General features: G+C 46.0%; 1 protein-coding gene across 1 annotated transcript; it reads left to right on the top strand.

Moving 5' to 3' along the window:
• Positions 1-95: 95 nt before the first annotated feature.
• On the top strand, positions 96-19,376 carry Prdm14 (PR/SET domain 14). Its single transcript, XM_063256867.1, has 8 exons — positions 96-164; positions 5,473-6,199; positions 6,714-6,767; positions 6,857-7,014; positions 8,369-8,636; positions 12,780-12,982; positions 16,589-16,690; positions 18,580-19,376. Exons 2-8 carry the CDS (start codon positions 5,494-5,496, stop codon positions 18,826-18,828), a joined length of 1,740 nt encoding a protein of 579 aa, XP_063112937.1. The 5' UTR covers positions 96-164; positions 5,473-5,493; the 3' UTR covers positions 18,829-19,376.
• The last annotated feature ends 3,990 nt before the right edge of the window (positions 19,377-23,366 follow it).

Raw genomic sequence — 23,366 nt, 5'->3', positions numbered from 1 at the left:
CTAAACAATACAGGATTTACATATAATCTTCCTGCCTACTTCAGATCACCTTTAGGTTAATACCTGACTTAATGTTACAAATATTTTTGATCTGCAGTTGTGTGACTTGGATGATGCAGAACCCACAGACCCAGAGTGACAATCTGTACAATGAACACTTGCAAGTGAGTACTGAAGGACACTTGTCTTTCTCCTCCTCCTCCTCCTCCTCCTCCTCTTCCGGTACTGTGGAGTGGATCAGACCCAGGGGTCTCTACCACTGAGCTACAGTGCTGCCCTGCTTTCAACTTTGAGACAGTCCCTCAGTAGGTTACTCAGATGGGACTCAAACTTCAGTTCTTCTGCCCCAGCCTCAGGAGGCTGACATTTAACACTGCCTGCTATAGACCTGGCTGGGGCACAGCCTCTTACCTCTAGGCTGCAGTTTAGTGAACAAATGAGCGTCCCTGCTTCGGAACTGTGGCCTGCAAGGTCCACAGTCCCTGAAGGGAGAGGAGGACCACTTCCTCTCCTCTGCCTCACCGTTCTTGTTTCCAGAGGTCTTTCCTCTGGGGAGAGCTCCCGGCCAGGCTCGCTCACAGTGTATTTTTCTTCTCTTTCATTGCTGCTTTACTTTTCATGCTCACTTTCATTGCTCCATCATACTGTACAGTCATCAAGCATTCACACAAATTCAGATCTTCCTCATTGGACATTTATGTATGTACTTACTTATTCTGCGTTATTGAAGTTTAAACCCAAGGCCTTTGCACTAAGGTACATTCACATCTTTTTTTATGTTTTATTTCAAGATAGGGTCTAACTCAGTAATTAAATTGCTCAGGCTAGGCTCAAACTTGTCATCCTCCTGTTTCAGCCTCCCAGGGTTAGGAGGTTACAGGTGTATGTGACCACAACTAGTTCATTAGACTGTTACAGAGATCAACGTGTCTTTGCTCACAATTGTGTTTGTTTTTTGAGACAGGGTCTCTGTAGTACAGGCTGGCCTTGAACTTGCTATGTAGTCCAGGCTGGTCTCAAACTCACAGTGATCCTCCTGCCTACACCTCCTGAGTGCTGGAACTACAGGCATATGCCTTCATACCTGGCTTTTGTGTGTGTGTGTTCACAGTTGTGTTCCTAGTACTTGGGTTGGTGGCTCACCCATCAACTAGGGTGCAAAGACTTTTGTTACACTGGCGATGGTGGTAGTCACCTGGAGTCCTGGCCACTGGGAAGGCTGAGGTAAGAGGATCACTTGAGCCTATGAGTTCAAGGCCCGCATGGGCAACATAGTAAGATCCTGTCTTTAAAAAAAATAAATAAATAAAAGGGGCTGGGGATTTAGCTCAGCGGCATAAGTGCCTGCCTTGCAAGCAGGTAGTCATGAGTTCGATCCCTGGTACTGATGAAAAGGAAAAAGACAAAAAAAAAAAAAAAAAAAAGTTTATTAAGTAAAAGACTAAAAGGCAAATCAGAGTAAGATACCATAACAAATATGATACCATGATACCACTTTTCTGAAATATGGGCAACTCGAAAGGATTAGCAAAATTTAGCATCTGCTGAGAGCCAGGGCACTTACTTGCTCTAAGAAGCAGAGATCAGTAGCCTTGAAGTGCCTGTTCAGATGGTCAGTGTTAACTCAGTGTGACTGTGAGATTTCATACCTGGGTATTTCTTCTAAGGCAGAGCAACACAAATATGTATCTGAGTAAGTGTTCCCAGAAGCTCCAAGTTTTGCAAACTTGGCAACAATTTCAATACCTTTCAAGAGAAGACTGATAGAAGGGAAAACCGAGCCCATGAAATTCTGAATTATGCAGTCATTCTGAGGAGTAGAGTTAATCTTAATATATTGATAGGAAAGTCTGAATAGTTAGACATTAAGAAAGTTACAGAAAAATAAAGTAAAACCTCATTTTGTTTTCTCAAAAATCTACATGTATAAACACAAATTAAAAGTAATCAGTAAAAAAAATAAAATTTAAAAAAAAGTAATCACAGTCCAGGAGTGGTAGCATATGCCTGTAATTCCAGCAGTAGAAAGGCTGAGGCAGAAAGATCGCTGGGAGTCTGGAGCCAGCCTGGACTACACAGTGAGTTCAAGGCCAGCCAACCTGCACGGTGAAACCCTGGTCTCAAAAAGACAAAAAAAAAAAAAAAAAAAAAAAAAAAAAAAAAAAAAAAAAATCCCAGTTACTTGGGAGTCAAGAGATTCACAAGTTCCAGGCCAGTCTGAATTTAACAATATTCTGTCTCAAAAAACAAAACAAAACCAAAAAACCACACCTAAAACAAAAAGTAGGGGGCTGAGACTAAGTGCAGAGGGAAGGTGCTTGCCCCAAATGCAATCCCGTTATCCAAAAAAAGAATGGGGCTAGGGAGTCAGTCACCACACTGTCAACTAGGATCATCTCCAAAGAACAGAGCAGAAGAGGACCACTGTGAGTTCAAGGCCAGCCTGGGCTACATCTTGAAATCCTGTGTCAAAAAACAAAACAAAAACAAAGAGGAGGGTGGAGACAGTACAGGAAGGATTTCCACTTTTTAGTTTACCTATTTCTAAGTTTTTTAAAACATGTTTTAGCATTTTAAAACAAGATTTAAGATACATACAGTGAACTCCGTCTCGTCTCTTTGCAGAACCAGACTGCACATAAGGGTTTATGTTGCTTCTGCTAAAAAAGCAACAAGCCTTGGCCAGGCGTGGTGGCACATGCTTGTGATCCCAGCATTCAGGAAGCCGAGGCAGGAGGATCACTGACAAGTTAGAGGCTAGTCTGGGCTACACAGTGAGTTCAAGGCCGGCCTGAATTGCACAGACTATCACAAACAACAACAGACTACAACCGTTGAGCCCTTTAAAAAATATCCCCACAACAGCCGAACACACATACACTTTCCTTATATCCCTGAACTGGTCTTTAAATCCTGCCCAGAGGTCTGGCAGGCATCAAGTGGGGCTCAAATCCTGAGGTGGGCATGGATCCGGAAGGATGTGGCACAAATTTTAGCTCAGTAGTGTAAGAGCCAGCCTGGTGAGAGCGAGGTCGTGAGTTCGATCCCCGGTAACAAAAAACGGTGCTTTCCCAAGGGGGTGCTTGGCATTCAGATGAAGTCCTGACAGTCCTCACTTCTAAATGTTGGCCAAGATGCTAGTTTCTAGACGGGGAGAAGGAAAGCCTGGGTTCCTTGTTCCCAGTTCCGCTGGGAAGTGGCCCCACCGCCTCTCTTCTCTGTCCAACTGCAGAGGGGTGGGCACCGGGGACGCTGTCGGGAACGCACGCCGCCCGCGCCCTCGGGGGACCAGGTCCCGCGCCTTCTTCCGCGCAGGGGCGGCGGTGGCGCAGTCCGCGCTGTGGGACTGAGAGGGGCGCCACCTGCCGAGGCGGGGGTAGGGGCCGAGGCTCTAGGGCCCGTGGAGGCGACTCTGGGTGAGAGAACGCGTCTTCCTCCGTCTCCGGGCCCGCTCGGCGGCCGGATGAGGGGCACCGCCAGCCCCCAGCGCCTCCAGGCAGCGCGCGCCCCACAAGGCAAGGAGGAAGCGGCCGCCGAGGTGGCGGGGAGCCGCCAAGGTCATGCGACTGTAAAGCGCTTTCCCCCACCCTGGATGTTTTCTTCTGAATGAGAATGGAATTAAGCTCTCCTTTCTCCGCCTCAATGGCCGGCATGCGGGATAAAAGTGCCTTTTATTGGCCTAGACTGCGTGTTGAGAGTCCCCTAGGTCCAAGGTCGCACTTTTTCGGGAGGGGTCACCAGAGGCGACGTGGGACCCCTGGTGAGAAGGCCTCGTGAGGAGCCAGAGCGCCGCGAGGCGACCCGAATACCCGAGACCGTGCAAGCGTCGGGGGCGCGCGGCGTCGCGAGCTCAGGTGCCCGACCCGGGACCCTGGAGGCCGCCGCGTCTCAGCCCTCAGGGCGGCGGGGACGGGCGCCAGTGGGTCCCGGGAAAGGGCTGATGCCGCCTTCCTGCAGTCTCGGCTTTTGGGACTCCGAAACCTACAGACGGGAGTGCGAACCCAGGTCCTGAGCTCGGCCTTCCGGACGCGAATTTAGGGTGCGCAGAGAGCCGCCGCGGTCTCCGCGACGCCCGAGCCCGCGCAGCAGCGGCTGCGTGACTAGCGCTCAGGAGACCCCGGGAAGGACGGGCGGAGAGGAGGCGTCAAGTGGGTGACCTCTGGGGGCCCGGGGACGAGCTAAGCGCCGGCCAATGGCAGCGGTGGGCGGGGAGTGCCGGGCCGCGGGACCCGCGTGGGCTCAGTCCCTCCGCCGCCCTCGCCCTCTCAGAACCCCGCCCGCCCACCTCCCTCTTAAACCCGCCTAGGCCCTCGGGGCTTGCGGGAGTGCTCGCCGCTGTTCCGGCTGCAGGAGAGCTGGGTGCGCCGAGGTAGGTGCCCAGCTGGGCGCGCTCAATGGCCGCAGCCTTCCTGGGCGGCCCGGTGCTCGTTTTGCGGCGTTGGGAGCTTTTATGAAGAGACTTTCTGGCCCCGAGTTGAGATCCCTGAGAGGCGCAGCAGAGGAGCGGAGCGCCATCGGAAGCTCAGGAGGAGCCGGCTGATGCTGCGCCCTGCCTGACCTCTCCTCCTGACCCCGTGTTCTTTAATTTCAGAGTCACGACCCTGGGTGGTTTCCCTACTGGGCTCATTGATCTTGCCTCCTAGGCCCACCGGCCCTGAAGGGGCTTCGTGCCTCAGCCGAGATGCACTTGGTGGCGTCTTCACTACGACGCTGTCCTTACCACACGGACACCGCGGCAGGGGACAGGGCGGTGGGGACCGCGGCCACCGAAGCGTCTCCCCTCGCTGGGCCTGGGGTTCGCTCCGCTGGCTCCCTAGAGGCGATCCCACGTCCCTTAATTCCCAGGCTTGGAGGGCGTGCGCTTCCGTGAGAGCTGGCGGATTGGGTCGCGACGTGATTCTGGGGAACAAGGCTAGAGGCGGATTCCCCAGGGAGTCGGAGGCGGCGCGTGGCTCCCCTTGGCGCGACCCGGTGGCCAGTACCTGCAGGGGTCGCGCAGCCAGGGCCGCGGTGCTGCGCTCCCATCCGGGCTTCGGGCCGCCCACCCGTGGCTCCAGGCCCCTGCCCGTCGGATTCCGGGAGGGCAGCGAGTTTGCGGGAGACCCTGTGAGAGCTTTTAGGAGGCGCAGAGCAAAAGAAAGTGAAGGGAACTCAAACGAATTTTGCAGAATTCGGGTTGGGGGCTGAAGTTAGAGAGCGGCTACAGGAAACCAGCTGTGCCTGGTCCAGGTGTGTCTGGAGACGCTGGGCGAAGGCGACACTAACCAGGAACTTGCAGTCTACCGAAATCCCGGGAGATTTTCGTTGGGTCTTTGTTTTTACTGCTTTTGGGTTTGATCGCCTAGTGAGATAGAGCTGGTGAGATCGAATGGGGAAAGTTGGTGCGATTAATTTAGACCCGGGAGTTGGCTGGGGTGGAAGAAGCCGGGCAGGCGGGGCCCCGCGTACTCATGCGCTCCCGCTTTTCCGCAGCTGCACCGAGCGTAGTCCGCGATGGCTTTCAGGCCACCAGGTGAGGCTGAAACCCCGGACAAGTGCTACCCAGCCGAAAGGCTCCAGAGCAGCCCGCAGGTCCTGGCTCCCTACTACTCTCCGTTCCCAGCCTATGGCCACTACAAGAGCGCCTTGCCCGCCGCGCAGGAGGACTTCCAGCCGTTCGGACAGCTGGAGGCCGCGATGTCCGCGTCTCAGGCAGTGAACCCTTTCCCCTTCGGCGTGGCATCTCCCTTACCGGGTCTGGCTCTGCAAAGGGAGCCGCTCTTTGACTTACCCTGGTACAGCAAATTACCGCTGTGGTACCCCGTTTCCCACCTCCCCAGGGAGGTGCCACTCTTTCTGAACAGCCACGAGTTGAACAGCCACGAGTACACAGGCGCGAGCAGCGACGATCTGCTTCCCGTGGGTGGGCAAAGAGACAGCGGCCAGTACTGGGGACCTGAGACTTTAATTCCGCTGCTCCCCGCGGAAGCCTCCACATTACCTGAGGGGCTGAAGACCTCCCAGTTAGTGTGTTCCCCCAGCAAGCGGTCTGAGGAAAGCGCCAAACCTCCGAGCCAGGAGGACAGTTCATCTCCTGGTCGTTTCCACTTCACCGAGGAAGAGCTGCATTTCGTTCTGTACGGGGTCACGCCCAGCCCGGAGTGCTCAGCCAGCCTGCATCATGCGATTTCGGGCCTCCTGGTCCCCGCCAATAGTTCCGGTAAGGGGAACCGATGCCAGTTGGAAGCCGGGTTGGATGAGAACAGGTGTGAGGAGTCACCTCAAGGTGAAGAGAGTGGGATCGCTGGGTTACCTTCGGCCGCGCCGGGGGTTCTAGGCTCACTTCTGGGGCCCTGCTCGCTTAACCTCGGGATTCCGAAGGGCGGTGAGGGCCAGGAGAAATGGGTGTACGCTTGGACGTAGGTGTGTAAGGTTTCTCCAGGACAGACTCCTAGACGCCAGAGTCTGAGGTACTGTCTGTTAGGACATTAGTCAGAAAATGTCATTAGTCTGCTTTTCAAGTTTGCAAAATGGAGTTAATTACCATTATGTAAGCTTGCACAAAAGGCATCTGAGTCTCAAATAAAACATGTGTAGGAAAAGCAATATCAAAGAAGCAAAACAACAATAACAAAAGATAGATAAACAGCAAGGTTACCTCTAGGGAGTAAAGCGGGAAATGCTTTAGACAAGGATTTGGTGGTCATTGTGTTTAGCCGTGTTCTGTTTTCTAGGGTCTGAGCTTCTTCCTCAAAATCTGGATCTAGACTCCCTTCAGCTTCCAGAAGGTGGGCAGCACTCCTTGCATGACCCGTTTCCAGAACCTAATGTGGAGCCACTTTCCTCATTCTCTGTTCCCACCTTGGGTTCCCCCTAGGTCTTTACCTCATGCGGGTGATGTTGGGTGCAACCCCACATTTTGGTGTGTTCTGCAGTAGCTTTCTTGCCAAAGGAATCAAGTTTGGGCCTTTTGAAGGAAAATTGATCAGCACCAGTGAACTGAAGATCCACAATGACAATTCTCAGGTGTGGGAGGTAAGATGGGTTTGCTGGAAGTGAGCAGGGTGGCCAGAAGGGGAAGCTCTTGGTCCTGTCGTTTTGATGGGAGAGTCCTGGTCAAACGAAGGACAGAAGGTCCCTGCATCAGGATCACATCTTTGCATGAAGTGTATTCTGAGATACCTGAAGTTATTTCAACCTATAAAGATTACATACAAACTATACATTTACAGAATTCATACACTTTGTCATATTTATAGACAGAACCAAATGCTTTAAATACATAGTTGTAGAAAGTCTGTTAAAAGGAATAAAAACGAATTTTAGTCTTTCATAGTATTTGTTTATAAAGTTAGTCAAGGATTTTTGTGTACTGGTATGCTCCAAACTAGTGACAATACCTAAGACACTAATCTGCAAGAGGATACCATTTGTTAGAATATATCAGATACCTTAAATGGTTCGAAACACCTTGACCCTGAATTTCCGGTTATGAGAATGTAGTTTTTGGAAATAATCTGAAACTTAAGCTATGTGGAAAATGTTAATCAAGGGTTGTTTATAATAAAACAGAGAGCTGGATGTGGTGTCCTAGCTACTTGGAGACTGAGGCAACAGGAGCATTAGTTTAAGGTCTGCAGTGGAGAAAATACTATATTAATTTATGGCTTTGTTGGTTTTGAGGAATGTGTCTGCAAGTGGTGGAATTAAATTAACTTCATTTCTGTTACCTCTGCTCATGAAATTAGCATATGTCCACAAATTTGGGAATTGAAAAAATGATAAAAACATTAATTTTTTTGTTTTGTTTTTCGGGACAGAGTTTAACTTTGCTAGCTCTGGTTGGTCCTGAGTCACTATCCCAGGCTGGCCTCAAACTCAGCCCCCACTCAGCCTCTTCAGTGTTGGGATTAGAGGCATGTGCCACCATGCCTGGCCAAATCATTCATTTTTAAAAACTCTCACATCACCTACAGAGAAGTGTTTAATAGATCCACAATACTTAAGGGCAGGATCACTGAGGTTGGGATCCCCATAAATTCAAGGCTAGCTAAGTTTATTTGGTGTATACTATAAAGATTTTTTTTTTTTTTTTAAAGCCAGGGCTTGCTGTGTTGCACATGCTGGCTGTCAATCCCTGAACTCAAGTGATCTTCCTGCCTTTCCTCCCTAGTAGCTGGGATCACTGGTGCTTTATAACCACGCCCAGCATGATTTAGTTATGATTCCTCTTTCTCTCTTTCAGTCCTGGTGCTCAAAGCTAAGGCCTCATGCATGCTGGAAGTATACTACCACTGAGCTACAGTTCTGATGATACATTTTTAGTAAATGTGTTCTGTGGGTTAGGGAAAAAAATACAAACCCAAACTTTGTATTTTATTTCCTTTAGATCTTTGAAGATGGCCACTTGAGCCACTTTATAGATGGAAGAGAGTTAGGGAACTGGATGTCCTTTGTCAACTGTGCCCGCTTCCCCAAGGAGCAGAACTTGGTTGCTGTTCAATGTCAAGGTCAGATATTTTATGAAAGCTGTAAGGAGATTTACCAGAACCAAGAGCTGCTCGTGTGGTACGGAGACTGCTATGAGAAGTTTCTGGATATTCCCCTGAGCTTGCAGGTTGCACAGCTGGGCACACAGCCAGCAGAGCCCACAGAAGGTGAGTGCCCTCCTTGCCTGCTCAGCTAGGCCTCAGTGGGAAGACCCAGTCCCTCTATCCTGTTCCCCTTCTTGAGAATAAATCGACAAGAAATTAAGTGGATGTCTGCTCTGCCTTGCGGGGAGTAAGTTTTGACTCCTCTCTTAAGCGCAGATTAACACAGTAGGTGAGGAAAAGCGCGGAGAGCAGTGCTTTTCATAAGGTGAACTCGGTACTGTACTTCAAAAGCAGGGAACGCAATGAAGACCAGCTTTACAGCTGGAAGATGCATGGGGAGAATAGTCAGTGGTAGAGCACTTGCCTAGCAAGGAAGTGCCGCTGGGCGCTTTTCCCCAGCACTAAAAAAAAAAAAAAAAAGAATTAGAATAGAATGGAATGATGGGAGCCCAAGTGTGGTGGTATAAACTTGTATTTCCAGCATTCTGAGAAGCTGATGCAGGAGGATTACAAATTTGAACCTCACCTGAACAATTTAGGAATTTAGACCATCTTGCAAAATGAAAAATAATAAAAGGACTGGGGGTGTAGTGTATGTACCTTCATACAAAAAGTAACCCAAGACCACATCTGAACAGCATGGAGCTGGGGGATTACTGGGGTGAGCCTCTGGGATTTTTTGTGGGAGTCAGTGCTTGGGGCTGCAGAGCCTAAAGGCAAGTGCTCTACCACTAACTACATCCCTGGGCCTTGAATTTGCATTTTAAATAAGCTCTGTCTGAGAGCTAACTAACCTTCTAGGTAGAACAAGTGTAAATCACTGGGATGTGTATAACTGAAGATAAGAGGACATTGTTACTTATGTAAAAGAACAGTGAATTGCAGAGACTGGCAGGATGGTGATTGTTTCCCTGCCTGTCTCCTGCTAGACTGACACCCTCAAGGCAGGAAATGCCCTAAACCAAGACAGACCCTGCCTCTGTGTCCTGAGCCTTGAACCAAGGAGGAAGACTATAACCTGGGGAAATCAGTTTAGGAATGAGAGCAAGAGGAGGAGATAGCCAGGGAGAGGGAGTAGAGAAGTCAAAGCCAGTGGGATTAGGAGGATGCCATGGTTTCTTCCGGCAGTGAGTAACGTGGGCTGTGAGGGTTGTAGGGTGTAGTGTCTTCCATTCTGTGTGGCATGGGCATGGGGCAAGAGCAGACTGGGATTCTCTGTCCCACACTTGGGACCAGAACAAGTAACAACTGTAGTCACTTTCAGAAATGTACCAACTGCATTTGAAATAGAAATGGATTTGAGAAAAAGACCTGCTGAACAACCCCAACATGTTATCATCCCTTTCAGAAGTTATTTTATCAGTGTGTATTGAATTATTAATGTCCACAGCCTTTAACATGTCAATAACACAGTGTAACATGGCATGGTACGCTGTTAACACGGTTTGCGAGCCCACATTCATAACAAGCAGCAGGGTACATGGGGGCTTGTGATGGAGACAAAAACTAGCACAGAGCCAACCTTGTGCTCCAGGTCTGAAGCAAGTGACATCAGATGCCTATAGCACTGTTGGGTGTGATTTGGACAATGTATGGAAGGGAATTTGTAAGCAACTTAATGTTTTGGGAAGACTTATAGCTGATTGTTGTTGTTACTTGCTTTTTTGATGCTGGGGCTCTCCTTTAACCCCAGGGAAATTCGTGCCAGAGAAACTCTCTACCACTGAGGGCCCCTCCGGCGGCGCAGCAACTGGAAAGTTTCAGGCCCTGTTAGCAAAGACCTAACTGGGCGTGGAGTTTCATGCACTCTGGGAGGCTGATATAGGAGGACCACAAGTTTCAAGTTTGAATCCAGTTGGGCAACTTAAGGAGATCCTGTCTAAAAATAAAAAGACGGAATGTAGCTCATTGTAGAGGCTCTGGGTTCAATCAATAAGTGAAATCTAAATTCTCAGTTCCTGTGCTCCCCCAAAAGGATTTGTTTTGACCAAAGTTTTTGAGAGGACTTTCCCATCAGGTCTGGACTCTTATGTGGGTGGGGTATTTGAATGTGCAAGTGCTGTGTGAGGACGTGTGGAATGCCAAGACCTCTCTTTATTGTTAAGATAAGAACACTCAGCTTGAGATCAACCATCTTGAAGACAACTCAATTTATACCAAGCTGTTGCCTAGAAAGTATCAGTATTACCAGGGCTGGGAAGCTCTTTGGCTAAAAAAAAGATCCAGGATAGGAGGAACAAGAAAAGGGATAGGAAAAAATTCAGATATATTGCCAAAGACCTGAACAGGAAACGTAGAAGGCTAAAGCCTGAGTGATAAAGGTCAGTTTTTGTGCTTTAGTGTTTTCATTTGTGAAATCACTGACCCTGTCCAGGAAGCAGAAGGCCAGGTACGTCTGACCACTGGAAACTGGCTTTGAGTAGGAATCCGTCAGCAGGAGGCCTGAGTGGATTAAGCACCTCAATGAAATGATAGACCAGCAAGCAGGCCTGGGACTCTAGCCCTCCTGGTTATTTACTTAATGCATGGTTTATCTGCTCAGCACCTGTTAACCATGCCTGGGATGTAACAAAGCCCCTGCTGTCCTGATGCAGAAAAGATCACTTATCTGTAGATTCTTGCATAGATTCCCTCTTGGGTCTTGTCCTCCGGGGACAGACCTCGAGTCTCAGTGATACATTTCATAGTGAAGCCACTTTATGCCTTGGAATCCAGAGTGGCCCAGGCGGAGGAGATGCCTTTGTAGGTGGCCTCTGTCCTTTGCCTTGCCCTAGTGACACCTCTGGCCCTGAGACCTCTACTCTAACTTCTCCTCCCCCTCCTCCACTAATAGGAGTACCTTTATGATTCAGGGCCTGCCTGTCGCTCAGTGACCCTATTGGAACTGTGATTAGGACTCAGTCTGCAGAGCCCAGTAGACCCCCACATAACCACCAAACTTTTCACTCTTCCTCTGAATGTGAATTTGTAGCTGCAGCTGCTCCTGTGGGAGTGGGGAAGGAGGGAGACTGCCATGACTAACCTTAGAAGAGGGCTGGCAGGGAGTTCAGGAACTGGAATGCCACCCATATGATGGTGGATGGTTGTAATCTCATCTACTTGGGAGGCTGAGACAGGAGGGTTAGAGGCCAGCCTGAGCAGCCTATCTCAAAATAAAAAGTAAAAGAAGCTGGGGATGTAGGTCAGTGCAAGGGCATGAGCTCAAGACCCAGTAATTTAGCGGGGGTGGGGGTGGGGTGGTAAACTCTTCTTAAAATTGGGCTGGAAGGAGATTTCTTCAACAAAGCACTTTGGCAAACAAAAAGAAAGAACGGCCTATATTTCTAATGGGGAATAAGTTAAATTTTAAGGTAACAATAGATTATTATATTTTTTAGTTTTTTGAGACAGGGCCTGGTTTGTAGTCAGGCTGGCCTTGAACTCAACCATCCTGCTGATGAAAGGCATGCTCCACCCTACCAAACTACTTTATCAAAATACTTCCTTATCTTACCTGGGTGTGGTAGGGCAGGACTGTATTCTCAGCACTCTGGGAGGCTAAATCAGGGGAGAATGGAAAATTGGAGCAGGCCCTGGGGCAAGTTAGCAAGACCTTGTCTTCAAAAGGGCAGGGATTACAGTGCAGTGTGAGGGCTCTGGGTTCAATCCCCAGTACCACCACAAAAAAAAAAAAACAGCGAAAGAAAATCCTTACCTTAGCTGGGTATAGTACATATCTGTAACCCTAGCGTTTGTGGAGGTTGATGCAGGAGGACAGGACTTCAAGGTTGGTTTGAGCCACACAGCAAGGCCCTGTCTTAAAACAACAATAAAACCTTTTTTAAATTTTGAGATAGGTGTTCTCATTATCTAGTTCAGGCTGCCCTTGAATTCAGTATGTGGCCCAGGCCTGCCTCAAACTTGTAGGCATCCTCCTACCTCAAACTCCTCCGAGTGCTGGGATTACAGACGTGGGTCCCCACACCCAGCTTGTTTTTCTGTGACAGGGTCTCTACATACAGTTTAGGCTAATCTTCAACTCACTATGTAGCGCACGTAGTGATTCTCCTGCCTCAGCCTCCCAGTGCTGGTGTTAAGGGTGAGCACCACAACACCCTGAGGCTTAAGGTATCTACCCCTACCGGTTTTTGTTTACGGTATTCTGAGGGAGGAGGAAGGAAGGTGACTGATACCTGAACCCACTGGCACTTACCCTATTTTTGACAGAGTCTACAGAAGGTTACAGATGCGAGAGATGTGGAAAAGTGTTCACCTACAAATACTACAGAGATAAGCATCTCAAGTATACACCCTGTGTTGACCAGGGTGACAGGAAGTTCCCCTGTTCTCTGTGCAAGCGGTCCTTCGAGAAGCGGGACCGCCTGCGAATCCACGTCCTCCACGTTCATGAGAAGCACAGGCCGCACAAGGTGAGCCCGGGCAGGAAAGGGGCTGATGAGTTGTACCCTGGGCCCCTGCCCGGCAGAGAGGAGCCCAAAAGGCATGGGTTACTCTGGGGCCCCTGGAAGACATGGCCTGGAGCTGAGTCTGAAGGAATAGAAAGGCTTTCCCATTTAGTCTGGAGGGGGGCTGCAGGTGTTAAAAGGGGTGCAGGGTTAAGGCCCTCCAGGCAGCAGCCATGCCTGTGATCTTAGGTAACTGGTTTTGCTCTGTATCCAAAAGTCGTGCAGGAATTTTTAGTTACTTATCTGCACCTACCTATCTTTTTTTTTTTTTTTTGGTGGGGCAGGGGTTGTAGACAGAGGCGTCACAATATAGCCCAGGCTGGCCTCAAGCTCACATTGATCTCTTACTTCAGTCTCCTGAGTGCTAGGATCACAGGCGTGCACCACTAAGCCTGGCTCGTTTATTCTTTTTGATGGTGCAAAGGTTTGGCTTGGACTTCTAGGTTTGTTGGCCAGGACTCTACCACAGACTGTACCCTCAAAGGGCGTTTGGTAGTTACAGATATAGGCTCAGGCCAGGAGGAAGCTGAGGTGTGGTCCAGGAGTGCAAGGCCTCTGGCTGTCCTTGCTAATGACCTTGAAAGCCACGATCTGCCATTCCAGACACGAGCTTGCTCTGCCAAGCGTGGAGCAGAAAAGACAACAAACTTGGCCAGAGTCAGAGAGAGGGGCAGGACTTCAGATTCACAGTTTCCTCTGGATTCCCAGCCCTGTTGGGACCACTCAAGGCAATGATGACATCGAGCCGTTTCCCTCGCTTACAAACAGTAGAATTCATAAAGTTGCCCTTACCTCTCTCCCTTTTCCTGAGCTAAGGTTTCTTAGTGGACATTACTCAGGGTCAGGTCAGTAAGAGCCTTAGCTTACCACGCTGGAGACCATAGGATCACAGCCCAGACCTGCACACTCATTTATCAGAATAGCACAGAGACAGAGTGGGCAGAGTGCTTGCCTGTGACCAGCGTGGGCCTGGCCGGATCCACCACCATTGATGCAGGGCAGGGAGACAACTTATGATTAAGCCAGGGTAGAAGGAAAGTACAAGTAAGGCAGATGTGCTTTAGAAAAATGAGGTATTTTGTTTGTTCTGTCTTTTTTGAGACAGGCTGGGCCTGTCTCAGGCCTATGCAGGGCCTGGGGATTTGGCTCAGTGGCAAAGATCATGAGTTCAATCTCAGGGACCCAAAACAAACAAACAAAAAAGGATTTCACTGTGCAATTCAGGCTGGCCTTGAACTCACTGTGTAGCCCAGGCTGGCCTCAAACACACAACATTCCTCCTGCCTCAGCCTCTCAAGTGCTGGGATTACAGGCATGGTGCTTTAGAGAAATTGCTTTTTGTCTTGGTTTTGGTTCTGGAGATTGAACTCAGGGTCACCTAAAATTAACAAAGGCTAATGTCCCTGAAAAATGACGTTTCAGAAAGAATACAAACTAAAAATGTCAGGAAAAAAAAATTGCCTGTAGTCCTTAAGAGTTATAACTACAGTGAGTTCATAAACCAATTCAGAATTTTCCTTCTCTATGGCTTTGCTTTTCCAGAAAGCATTTTTTTTGTTGCTGGTTTTCTGTTTTTTTCCTCTCAGTGGTAGGGATTGAACCCAGGACCTTTGCACTGAGCTATATTACTAGCGTTTCATTTTATTAGGTTTTTAAATTTTATTTAAAGAAAAAAACAAAACAGTAAAAGGGTACAAGTAATACAGAATTTCAAAAACAAATAAACAGTAAGAAATCATGTTAATACATTACATATTGTCATCTTACAAATAGTTGTTCAACTTACAGAATTAAAGCCTACAAAGTGGACATTCAGACAGTGAGACTGCAAACAGTTGTGTTCAATGATCCAGCAAAAACTTAGTAATATGGTCATCTATCTTACACACCTAAACACACTTGCAGTTGTATACGTTAGAACACTTTCTTTTCCTCTTTTTTATAATATCAATTACACATTTTGGGTTTTATTACTCCCACAGTTATTAATACTTTTTTTTTTTGGAAGAGAATAAAACCAATGTGACAAAACAAAGCAATCAGTCAAAACAAAGGATGGACATAGTACATGATGTAAAAACAGAATACAAGGTAATCAACAATGGTTACCATAATGCCTCTTGCTACCTTAAAAAGAATTGTCTATATCATCAGGTACAATAAAATTGAACAAAACAGTACAGGACAAAACCAATAAAACATAAACATTGGGGACAATACAGGACTTCAAAAGAAGGTAATAGTCAAACCAGAATGGGCATCATAGTGAATCTTATTGCCTTCAAAGTAGTTGCCTATACCCTCAAACTTGAGACTATCTAACAAAACAGAATAGAGTAAAATCAGTCAAAACAAGATGGTGAGAGCAATATAGGGCTTCAAATCAAGTTAATAAGAAATCAAAAAAGTTACTATAATATATCCTAATTTAAAAAAATTTTTCCCTTAATTAAAAAAATAATAAAAAAATAAATTTAAAAAGGGGAGAGATTGAGATAAAAGAGGACATAACAATACAGGTCAGAATAGAACAATTTAAGCAACATAGTGTTTCACCCACAAGATAACCCGACTTAATAGTAGTTACCGTAGCATCTCTTTCCTTGAAATGTTTGAGTATAACTTCATATACTATAGCATCAAACATATCAAGACAGTGTGAAACCATTCAAGAAGATGAAAGTATTACAAGGTGTTTAGAACCAGCTAACAGAAAATGAACAATGGTTTCTATATTATCTCTTTGCCTATAAAAAATTTTGTTTATACCATATAATAAAGTCCAATAAGATACAACATGATAAAAGCAATGGAGACAGAAGAGTAGCAGTTTAATGGGACTTCAAAACAAGCTGATACTAAATCAACACTAGCTATTATGATGTCTTGTTTTCTTCAAAATAGATGTTCATATCATCACAGACAATAAAATCAAACAACCCAGAATAAAGCCATTCCAGTCAATGAGTGAAAACTTTATAAGGCTTCAAAGTCATATAATGGGGAGTCATGATTCCCACATACTTTTATGTGTATCATTTCATACACTAGGGAAACTATTCAGTATTCATACATGTGAGTTTGATTTACTTCACTTATGAGTATGGTCCCAAGCTGCAAGAAGTATTCTTTCCTTTTTCTTTTTTCTTTTTTTTTTTTTTTTTTTTTTGTCTTTTTATTGGTACCAGGGATCGAACTCATGACTACCTGCTTGCTTATGTCGCTGAGCTAAATCCCCAGCCCTGCAAGAAGTATTCTTTATGGGGCTTAATCTGCACAGAACCTTTGTGGGGTTTTTCCCCCCCCCATTTTGGAAATTCGGAATCCAGGGTATTGTGCATGCTGGCACAGAATGTTGTACCACTAAGCTATATCCCCAGGTGTTTTATTTTATTTTACTTGCTTTGGACCCAGGGGCTCACTAAATTGCCCTCAGCGTCAGGGAGTCCACTGTGCACAAATTCTTAGATTTGGGGCTGCTGCGCCCCATGAGACCTGATACTGATCAGATTTACTGCTGCCGGAGGAGGAATGAGGCTTCAGCTCTGCTCTGCTTGCTTTTTTCCTTAGTGTTCTACGTGTGGGAAGTGTTTCTCTCAGTCTTCCAGCCTGAACAAGCACATGCGCGTCCACTCTGGAGACAGACCGTACCAGTGTGTGTACTGTGCAAAGGTGAGAGGGCCCCAGGTGGGCATCCACGGGGTAGTGGGGAGAAAGCACAGGGCTTTCACAGTGAGCTACATCCACAGCCCTTTTTATATTTCATTTTGACACAAGGTCTCATGAAGTCCCTAAGATGGCTGGATGAGAATCTGCAATCCTCCTGCCTCAGCTTCCCAGAGTGCTAGGATTACAGGTGTGTGCCACACATGCCTAGTGGCCACTAGGCTGGACAGCACAGGTCCAGTGTATGCCATTACTATAGAAAGTTCTTACCTAGTAGAGATCTAAACACTCCAAATAGGAATGAAACATTACTTTAATTCTACTAGGCTTAGGGAAATTGGTACTTGTAGAAGAAAAATTGACATAGTAAAACAGGGCTGAAACATAAGTCACCATGGGAACCAAGCACAGATCAAAAAAAGGTGAGCAGAGGTTTGGTAGAAATAGCTTTCCTGAGGGCCAACTGCTGCCCCATCCTATGGGGTTTCCAGATTTCCTGTGGGATACCCCACAAACCATCTTGTCCCTGAGATCTAATTTTGATGCCCACCCTGCACTTCTGGATAACCTGGCTCTCCGGAGCGCTTCTCTCAGAAAAATGAGGACTTTTATGTTCACACAAATGTGCAGACCATGTCGATAGCAGCCTTGCTCATAATTGCCCCAAACTAGAGGCACCGCAGAAGTCCTTCAGTAGGTAAGCACTGAAACCTAGTGATTTTGTCACACTCATTGCTGAATGCTGCTAAACATGACTTGGGAGAATTATGCTAAGTGGGAAAAGCAGATCCTAGAAGCTCTCATGCTGTGTGGTCCCATTTAGATAGTGCTGTTGCCATGTTAAAGCTGTAGGAGTGGAGAACAAAATAACTGACAGTTCCAGCTGAAGCAGCACATCAGGCAAGGGACTGTGTTCACAGGAGGACGGTTGGGGATTCTGTGTCCTGAGGCTGGGCTCGCTAAAAGATGTAACCACTGAGGGAGGTCCGGTGCTGTGTGCATAGAAACTTATTTTTTTACAGCTGGCTGTAAGTTTACAAGTATCTCACAGCATACAGTTGCCTCCTTTATACTTAAAAAAAAGTTTGTTTTTGAGACAGTTTCACTATGTAGTTTAGGCTGGCTTAGAATTCACTTTGTTTTGTTTTGTTTGTTTTTTGTCTTTTTCGTTTTTATTGGTACTAGGGATCGAACTCACGACCGCACACTTGCAAGGAAGGCGCTTATGCTGCTGAACTAAATCCCCAGCCCCTAGAATTCACTTTGTAGCCCAGGCTGGCCTGGAACTTGCAGCAATCCTTCTGCCTCAGTCTTCCCAGTGCTGGGATTACAGGTGTGAGCCGTAACATGACATTGGCACTTTTTTTTTTTTTTTTTTTTTTTGCCTCTCCTTTAGTAATGCAGGTGGTCTTGGATATGTTCAGAATTGATTATTTACCTGTTGGTACCCAGAGTTCCTGTCAGTTTTTTTTTTTTTTTTTTTTTTTTTGTCTTTTTGAAGCACGGTCTCATTATGCAGTTCAGATTGGCCTTGGGCTCACTTTGCAGCAATCCTCCTGCCTCAGCCTCCCAAGTGCTTGAATTACAGGAATGCACACCACACCCAGCTTCCTGTCAGATTTTTAAAACTTAAAGAGTTCCCAATGATGTCAGCCACTGAAGAACGTGAAAATCACATTCAGTCCTCAAAAGTAGGCAGGATAGCCAGTCAGCTCAGTCCTTTTTAATGAAGGCTACCTCTGTTGACCATGAATATTCTATAGCCTTGAAATCCAGATTCATCAACTAGCCAATTAAAGGGCAACAGAAGTGATTCAGTAACAATAAAATGAACCTCTGTCTTACTGGGGGTCCAGCCCATGAAAATTGTCTCTTCTGCTCCCTGTCTTCTGCAGAAGTTCACCGCCTCCAGCATCCTCCGCACACACATCAGGCAGCACTCCGGGGAGAAGCCGTTCAAGTGCAAATTCTGTGGCAAGTCTTTCGCATCCCATGCTGCCCATGACAGCCACGTCCGGCGCTCGCACAAGGACGACGAGAGTGGCAGGTGCAGCACCTGCGGGAAGGTTTTTTCTGATCAGGAGGCCCTCGACTCTCACGGGAAGGTTCACGAAGACTGCTTGCCCTCTGAGGGGACGCTGTGAAGATAGGACTTGGATGCTTTCTCTCTGGTTCTTGTGGGTACATCATAGGATCACATGGTCGTGACATTAGGAGAGAAATGGGAAAAAGCCACCGGCCAGCCCCCCAACTACCAGGCTGCGGGAGGGGCTCTTGAGGACACGCTTTCCACAGTTGTCAGCTGCAACAGGGAGGGCTCCAAAACTGGGTGTCTGCCCTAAGTGGCACAGGTGTCCCTGCAGTTCAGGGATGAGACAGTCCTAGATTTCCAGACTAAGGAGAAGCAAGCTTCTACTCGGCCCCCAGATGGACAATGTCTGCCCATCCTGAGCTCAGTTTCTTCACAGAACGGAGTTTTCATTTACATGAGCTACAGCTTGATTATTAGTAGTGTGCTTAATTCTTCAGTTATGAATTAACCCTTTGTCTTTATTTGAATTCGTCTTAAGCCCCATGTCCCTACTCCCAAGCTAGGACACATGCCAGATAACATGCTTAGCACCAAACAATGCTGAGAGCTGGTTGTTTATTCACTGTGCCATCTGTGATCTATGCCAACTGGGGAAGTAAGATTGCAACCGAGTGAACAAAGGCTAAAAATAAACTTATTTATGTTGCTCTGGTTTAAACTTCATTTCTGAGAAAGTGGGCTTTTGTTCAGGTCTTTGTAATTACTTTGTCACAATAGTACAGCACGAGGGCCGGGGGAAGCCCTCTGTGCTCCCAGGACTGGATGGGGAGCCAGGAGTCCAGTGAGTATTCCTGGCCAAGGTCTGCAGCACTGGCCTAGATCATGCTACCCCTGGGTTTGCTGCTTCACAGATGAGTTTAAACCTACAGATGAAGCAGTGGGGAGGTCACTTGTCCCTAAGGACAGACCCAGCTCTGTCCTAGCTATCTGGCTCCCAGCTAGCCACGGTGCTCAGTCTCAATCCTGATTGGGATTAGCTCTCCCGTTCACTCCTGTTCTCTTCCTGTGATACTGCGGATTGAATTAAGGACCTTGTGCCTGCCAGGCAAGGACTCTGCCTCTGAGCTGCATCCCCAGCCTGCTCAAGCCCCCTCTTCTGTTCCTGAAGACACAAGCCACAGCAGACTTTGAAATGTCACACAAGAAACCAAAGAGCAGAGTGAGCAAGATGAGGTGTTCCTGAGGCAACCTGAGTCCCTGAGGCTCGTGGTGTGTTTGACACCCACAGCTGGACTCCCTTCTCAGTGAGGCGCAGAGGCCCTTTCACAGGGCAACCCGCTATGCAGGGTCCTGGGGTGGGGTGGGGTGGGACCACATTTTGACAGGTTTTCCCTCAGGAGTTCTGTGCGGCCCCCACTAGGCCTGGCTAATGTATCCTGATGGGGGTGCCCTGTGGTTTGGGGCTGTTTGAATTCGAGTTATGTCAGAACTGTGGTCTTTTGGAAAGATCTGGGCTCTTACATTAGGCAGCCTTTCTTTGCTAGTTCACAATGTAAAAACATTTTTTTACTGTTTATGGGTTTGGACATTTTTAAATCAAAGCAGGTCTTTAGGAACCACTAGGAATAACTCAGTTTATTGAATATTATTTGAACCTGAGTAGCAGCAAAGGGAGTTGGGTTTTTTTTTCTGTTCTTTTATAGTAGTCATTTATTCACTCCTTAATATGCCTTAATAACACTATGTTATTGGGGGTCATAACATCCCATACCAACTGGGAATTTTTTAAATTTTATTTTATTTTGAGATACAGTCTTTCACATGGTTCAGGCTGGCCTTGACACCCTGTGAGGCCCAGACCTTGAACTTCTAACAGTTCTCCTGCCTCAGCCTCCCAAGTGCTGGGATTACAGACATGCAACTGGAAATTTTTGAGGACCAGTTCATTCAGTCTGATCTGTTAAGAAAGTTTTGGTTGGGGCTGGGGATTTAGCTCAACGGCATAAGAGTCTGCCTTGTGAGCAGGCAGTCGTGATTTCGATCCCTGGTACCGATAAAAAGGAAAAAGACCAAAAAAAAAGTTTTGGTCATAATCTTCATTTTTGGCTGTATCTTAGTTTTTTATGTGGGAAATATAGCCAGTTCATAATGCAATATATTTGTCGAGTAATTACCTGAAGTTCTCATATTTGTTTCTTTTTTTTTTTTTTTTTTGGTGCCGAGGATGGAACTCACAACCTCACGTTTGCCTAGCAGGCTCTTGTGTGTTTCAAAGGCTGGATGTGATGGCACATGCCTGTGATACCAGCACTGGAGAAGCTGAGACAGGAGGCTCACTGAGTTCAAGGCCAGCCTGGGCTACATACATAGTGAGTTCAGTACCTGCCTGAACTTCATAGAAAAGCTGTCTCAAGAAACAAACCAAAAACGATGTATTCCAAAAGATGTGTGTTTTATCTACTTTTAAAGGTGATTGGAGCAAGCTTATAACAATAAAAAGGCACTTGGGAGACGAGGCAGAATTGATGCAAGTTCAAGGCCCTGTCTCAAAAGAAGTGTGAAAGTAGAAGCAAGCCACCCAGTTACCCACACAAAGCAGAATGAATTAAAACTGATCTGATCTGATGGCTGAATATGGTTAGAAGCAGCAACGCCTAACAATACAGGTTCTGAGGTACGAACCTTCCGTGTGTTCCCTCATTATGTAATGTTTTATGACTGGCTTTTTAATTCACCCATAAAATAATGTGGTAATTATCTTGTAAGATGTCATAAGACTTCAGTGAGACTACTTATATAATGGACAATATTAATATTTCCTTGCATTAAGCTGTTATGACAAGGGAATCAGAATTATGTAAAAGATATTAATAATATTTTTTTGTTGGGGATTTAGCTCAGCGGTGTAAGCACCTGCCTGGCAAGCGTAAGGTCATGAGTTTAATCCCCGGTACCAAAACAACAAACCATATAATATATATATAATTTTTTTGAGTCAGAGTCTCTCTGTAACCCAGGCTGGACAAACTTTTTTTTTTACTTTAAAGAGATTAAGACAAAAGAGGACAGAACAAAGCAGATCAGAACAGAACTATGTAAGCAATCACAGTACTTCATTCACCACAAGACAATCCGATATTAACAGTAATTAACATAATGTCTCTTTGAAATAGTTGAGCATACCTTCACATACAACAGTATCAAACATAACAAAATAGTATAAAACCATCAAGAGAATGAAAGTATTACAGGGCATTCAGAACCAAATAACCAAAAATGAACAATGGCTACTACATTATCTCCTTTTCCATAAAAAATTTGTTTATACTATCACACATTAAAATCCAATAAGATAACGACATGATAGAACTAATGGAAACAAGCAAGATGATACTAAATCAGCAATGGCTGTCCTAATGTCTTGTTTTCCTCAAAATAGCTGTTCATACCATCACACATAATAAAATTAAACAAACTAGAATAAAATCATTCCAACTAATGAATGAAAACATTATAAGGCTTCAAAACAGTGTAATGGAGAATCATGACTACCATAAAATCTTTTTTTTTGTCTTTTTCCTTTTTATCTTTTACCGGGGATCAAACTCATGACTGCCTGCTTGCAAGGCAGGTGCTTATGCCACTGAGCTAAATCCCCAGCCCCTAAATTTATGTACTCTTACCATTTCTTACACTAGGGAGACTATATGGTATTTATAAATGTGAGTTTGATTTATTTCTCTTATGAGTATGGTCTCAAGTTGTGTCCATTTATTTATAAATATCTAAATGTGATCATTTTTTATAGCCGAGTAGTACTCCATTGTATAAAAATACCACAACTTTTTTATCCATTCCTCAGTTGATGGACACAGATTGTTTCCAAGATCTGGCTATTACAAATTGTGCTGCTATAAACATGGGTGCACATATATCACTGTGATATAATGTTTTCAGTTCTTCTGGGAATATGCCTAGAAGTGGAATAGCTGGGTCAAAATGGGACTTCCAAAACCAGCTTTTTGAGGAACCTCTAGACAGACCTCCACAGTGGTTGCACCAATCTACACTTCCACCAACAGTGCAGGAGAGTTCCTTTTTCCCCACAGCCTCTCCAGCATTTGTTGTTGGCGGTTTTCTTGATCCTGGACATTCTTTCTGGAGTGAGATGGAATCTCAGTGTTATTTTAATTTGCATTTCTCTAATGACTCATGATGATGAACATTTTTTCATGTATTTGCCATTTGTATTTCATCTGAAAACTGTATTAGTCTCAGATGCCCATTTTTGGATTGGGTATTTGAAATTCGGGAGTCTGATTTTTTAAAATTCTTTATATGTTTTAGACAGAAGTCTTTTTTTTTTTTTTTTTTTTGCAGTGCTGGGGATCGAACTCACGACCTTGTGCTAGACAGAAGTCCTTTGTCTGAGGGAAAGTTCACTAAGATTTTTTTCCCAGTTTGTGGGTTTTCTTTTCACTATGCTAAAGATTTCTTTTGACATGTAGAAATTTTTCAGTAAGACATGATCCCAGGTATTGATTCTGGGAAGTATTTCCTGTGTGGTTTGAGTCCTGTTCATGAATTCTCTACCTACCCCTATGTCTTCAAGATTTTTACCTATTTGCCTTCCAATAGATTTAGTGTTTC

Source organism: Cavia porcellus, unplaced genomic scaffold (genome assembly GCF_034190915.1).
Source record: "Cavia porcellus strain 051 isolate PalLab524CR breed Dunkin Hartley unplaced genomic scaffold, mCavPor4.1 scaffold_10, whole genome shotgun sequence".
Lineage (NCBI taxonomy): Eukaryota > Metazoa > Chordata > Mammalia > Rodentia > Caviidae > Cavia > Cavia porcellus.
The sequence above is the reverse complement of the archived record's forward strand: the minus strand, read 5'-3'. Positions and strand labels throughout refer to the sequence as shown.